The sequence below is a fragment of the Sinocyclocheilus rhinocerous genome, unplaced genomic scaffold (genome assembly GCF_001515625.1).
Source record: "Sinocyclocheilus rhinocerous isolate Xijiao unplaced genomic scaffold, SAMN03320098_v1.1 scaffold95, whole genome shotgun sequence".
NCBI classification, from domain to species: domain Eukaryota; kingdom Metazoa; phylum Chordata; class Actinopteri; order Cypriniformes; family Cyprinidae; genus Sinocyclocheilus; species Sinocyclocheilus rhinocerous.
In genome coordinates, this window is record NW_015662004.1 from 115,834 (window position 1) to 120,763 (window position 4,930).

Genomic DNA, 4,930 nt, shown 5'->3' on the forward strand with positions numbered 1-4,930 from the left:
GTTGTAGTCCCTACCAGCTGTTTTTGTAGGTTTTAAACTGCCAGAATTTTAAAAGACAAGATCTCCGTTTGCATTGAACTTTCAGCTTTGTAACTTTGCAGATATTGTTTATGCTCAAACAGCAACATTAGACACTAACTAACGTTAAAAAAGTGAAATCACAATGAACCACCCCTTTAAAGCTTAATGCTGAATGTGCTGATAAGCATTTATGCAATGGCTAAAATATATTTTACACTTAACCGTTCCCCTCAATTAATAGTGTTGCATGACAAAATTCTACATACACTGTTTTGCATTATGTTTTATCATTCATATCGCAGTATACAATGAAAAGGGTGAATCTCATGAAAGCTACAGAGAAATGCCTGGGTCGAATTCCATCCCAAAATCTAAAGAAAAAATAAGCAATTACATTTAACATGATGTTTTGTTAATGCAAAGTATGAATGAAGTCTAAATAATGATTTGTGTATGACTGACTGGAGGATTTTCATTACTGCATTGAATTAATGAGAATGACATATTTTTTGTGTTATGCTAATTAGAATTTGGCATGAGGATGGGCAAAGAAAGCTTCAGTTCAAGTTTCTATTGTGTAGCTACTTTATTAAAGCTTAACTTTAAATTCTGGGTAGCTTGTTGTTTGATTAGCTACAGTTTCAAAGCAGCTTCCTGAACACTGGCACAGTTTTAGAAAAATGAGTACTCCAAGATGTGTCTGTGGTCATGTTACTTTTGATTTAATGTTGTTGGATGCTGTTCAACATTACAGAAAGACACAAACGGTGTTGTCACATTGAAAATCATCCCCAATCAGCAAAGTCGCCCCGTGGCATGCGAGGTGAGAAAAACAAACAAACAGCGAAACCAGTCTCACATCTTACTAGTTTCCTGCTTTTATTTTTAATGATAACAGTCTACTCAACTCGCTTATTCCTATGCGCTTAAATGTGATTTTATCACTTCTTTTTTTTTTTTGTCTGTCTATCCTATATCCCTGGTTAAATTAAGGTTTGGGGTTTATCATGGGAATGGGAAACCAATTGAAAGACACAGGTGACTATTTAAAACATCAATAGCAGATAACAACACTTTTCTCATTAGATGAAGTAACTGCAAACCTTCTTCTGCCATCTGCTGTTCACACAGCGTCAAACTGAAATGCAGTTGACTGAAACCTTTTAGACATTTTTTGACGTTGTGTCAAGCGATGGCAGTATTCTAAGTCTTCATTCACCATATACAAGTAACCATTGTGCTACTGTAAATTTAGAACATCTAGATCCATTTAGAGCTTTGCTTATCATTTTTAGGCTGTAACTGCTGTAGCTCTAGCTGTAGATATTGCCACTATCTGTCTATCTATCTATCTATCTATCTATCAAAAATTCTATTTTTTAAAAAGAATAGTTGGCCCCACTTTATATTAAGTGGCCTTAACTACTATGTACTTACATCAAAAATAAGTACAATGTACTTATTGTGTTCATATTGTATTGCAAAACACTTTTGCTGCTATTGAGGTGGGATACGGGTAAGGTTAGGGACAGGTTTGTTGGTATGGGTAGGTTTAAGGGTGGGTTAAGGTGTAAGGGATGGGTCAACTGTGTAATTATAAATGTAATTACAGAAATTAATTATAGATGTAATTACATGCAGGTATTTTTAAAATATAAGTACAATGTAAAAACATGTATGTACACAATAAGTGCATTGTACCAAATTATTAATTTAAATGTAAGTACATAGTTATTAAGGCCACTTAATATAAAGTGGGTCCAAATAGTTTAACCAAAAATGAATATATCACATCAAGGGAAGCTAACTAACTAACTTAACTAATTTTTATTTATTTTTTATTTTTAAATTATTTACATTTTTTTGAAGATGCTAGTTAAAGCTTCTACAGTATGTAAGTAAGATTATTTTTTTTATACACAAATAGTACATGTTCCTGGGTCAACATCTTTTGATGACCATGGAGAAATCAATCTCTGGATTTAGAAGGCATGATTGGCTGATAAGTCATCTTTTAGAAGCACATACAATGGTTTTACGAGGGAATAATATTTTTCGGATAATGTTTTGCAGATGTATATGAGAGCACAATTCGACTATGACCCAGCCAAAGACGACCTCATCCCGTGCAAAGAAGCCGGCCTGAAATTCCAAACAGGTGCCATCATTCAAATTATCAATAAGAAGGATCCAAACTGGTGGCAAGGAAAGGTGGACAACTCCTCCACAGACTTCGCAGGACTCATCCCTTCTCCAGAACTTCAGGAATGGTACGGTCTGACATGCATTCATTTTTTTTTTCTATATTTGATGACAGACTGACTTTCTTTGAAGTAACGGATTAGTAATGTAATGTACATTTAAGATCTCCCTGTCTTTCACAAGTTGAACATTTCATTTTTCTTCAGGCGGGTAGCAAGCAAAAGCAAAGCAACACAGGAAGCCAGTCAGTCCTGCAGTCCTTTTGGCAAGAAGAAGAAATGCAAAGACAAATACCTTGCCAAACACAGCTCAAGTTAGTGAAGCTCACTTCTCTAGCATTTCTAAGGCCTGTTTCACATCACATGCGGTACATGTCTATTTTGAGAAAGTGCTCTAATAACAATCTTTAGCGAAATAGACTTTTATGAATCAGCACACAATCTTGCCCATTGTTTGTTTAAAAAAAAGATGCCAGGCACACAAACAGCATTTTCTGTGCTGCACTAAATCCAGTTGATTTAAGCTGTTGATATTCTGCACTTTGCGTTTGTGTTCACTTCATGTTTTGAATGTAAAGACACCCCTAATAATGTAAATTAGATTTCATAATGATGAATTGTAATAATTCTCAAATACCATCTCCCAATAACCAGTTGTTGTTTGGCTGTATTTAAAAAAATAAACTCTATACTTTATTTTCTGTACGAAGCACGAATGGTGTCTGTGTTAAAGCACAACATGTGTCTGCTGTCGTAGAAACAGACCTTAGACAGTTGCTCTTGTCATGCATTAGCTAATGAATTTTTGTTTCTCCCATAGTCTTTGACCAGCTTGATGTAATATCCTATGAGGAAGTAGTGAGACTGCCCGCATTCAACAGAAAAACTCTTGTACTCATTGGTAAGCATCATCATACCTATCTCTGACACAGCTCAGACCAGCAGGGAGTTCTTGGCAATGGAAAACAGACTGTGATGAAGCGTTTGTAAAATTGTAAATCCAGCCAAAGTTTTGGTCACACTTTAGTTTGGGGACCAATTTTCACTATTAACTAACTATTAATTATGCCTCAATAAACTCCTAATTTGCTGCTTATTAATAGTTAGGAAGGTAATTGTTAAGTTTAGATATGGGGCAGGATTAATGGAACCAAATTATGCTCATGCAGAATAAGACATTAATATGTGCTTTATAAGTACTAATAAACAGCCAATGTGCTAGTAATATGCATGCTAATAAGCAACTAGTTAATAGTGAGAATTGGTCCCTAAAGTTTTTTATATTTCCATTTGTAAAAAAAAATAATATACATTTATAACACTATACTTTGTTTTAAAATTACCGTAATTTTCAGAAATCTAGTTAATGCTGCCGTATGGGTGTTTCTAATACAATGGGTGAGGGTGTGACGGTATAATTCTCTCTTCTGATCACCGTTTTATATATATATATATATATATATATATATTGCTGCTTTTTTTTTTTTTAGCAACCGGGAGCACAAAAATATATTTGGTGTAGTTTTGCACATAAGTTTGGCACTCACCCTGCACATAGTGTTACCCATTAAATATATTATAAAAATGCTATCAATAATAGTATTATTTATTTATTTATAAAATCTTAAACAAAATAATAAATACAGTGTGATTATACTATTATATTTAAAAATAAAAATTATTAAATAAAAATACAATTATTTTATAGTACACTTAAAAATACAGTGCTATCATTTACATTTTCATTTTTGCCAGCAAGTAAATATATGCACTGCAGGTTTTAGCGCTGCTGAGTGAAACGCGTCAGTGAATGAAATGTAACAGGTTCGCATTTTGCTCTGAGCAAAACGGCAGCGCATACAGTAGCCTAGGTTTATGCTTTCAGTTCGAATGGAAATCTTATGCAGTTTTACAGTCAGTCGATCTAAAACACCCAGCGCATTTTTTTATTTTGGTCAAGCATGCAACACTTATGTGCATCCCTGACTATAGATGTTTTCCCAGCTATGACAATTTCTGCTTCTGAATACACTTGAAATATGTAAAAAGAGTCCATTGATAAAACGTAGATCATGTACAGTAGATCTACAAAGATGATCAAAATATTTGAAAACGCATAGTTAATTTAAAGTTTACAGGCTAAATTGTTATTTGCTCTTTTGCTGTTGTTTAAAGGTGCACCTGGAGTTGGAAGGAGCCATATCAAAAATTCACTGCTGAGCAAGTATCCTGAGAAGTTTGCTTACCCAGCACCACGTATGTACTGTCCAGCTGCATGCCTTCTCTTTTTAATTTCTTAACATTGAACTCTTCCACCTGTTTTTGAGAGTGTGAATTTTTAAACAGAGCCAAACGGAATTATATACAGTCTTAAATCCATGTATAGTTTACCTAAATTGTATACAGTCTTAGGGTGTATTCACACCTGCCTTGTTTGGTTCGATTGAATCGAACTCAAGTTTGTTTCCCCTCTTGGTGCGGATCTTTTGGGCAGGTGTGAATACAGCAATCGCACTCGGGAGCGGACCAAACAACCACACCGAGACCCATCTGAAGAGGTGGTCTCGGTCCGCTTCCAAACGAACTCTGGTACGCTTGAGAATTTCTGTCCAATGAATGGATGACCTTTAGCACACGTGTGGTTTTGTTTACACTTGCAAAAAGGGCAGTGTGACCGCGAACCACACCAAACAAAAAAAATCAACATT

At 34.8% G+C, this 4,930-nt stretch overlaps 1 protein-coding gene across 1 annotated transcript in view; it reads left to right on the forward strand.

Annotated features, from left to right (window-relative positions):
- LOC107727269 (55 kDa erythrocyte membrane protein-like) overlaps positions 1-4,667 on the forward strand; it is a 19,351-nt gene extending 14,684 nt beyond the window's left edge. Inside the window, exons 5-9 of the mRNA XM_016537087.1 lie at positions 776-844; positions 2,095-2,291; positions 2,430-2,536; positions 3,043-3,123; positions 4,398-4,667. Coding sequence (XP_016392573.1) covers positions 776-844; positions 2,095-2,291; positions 2,430-2,536; positions 3,043-3,123; positions 4,398-4,522 — 579 coding nt within the window. The 3' untranslated portion in view covers positions 4,523-4,667. The remainder of the gene's footprint in view (positions 1-775; positions 845-2,094; positions 2,292-2,429; positions 2,537-3,042; positions 3,124-4,397) is intronic.
- Positions 4,668-4,930: the final 263 nt, after the last annotated feature.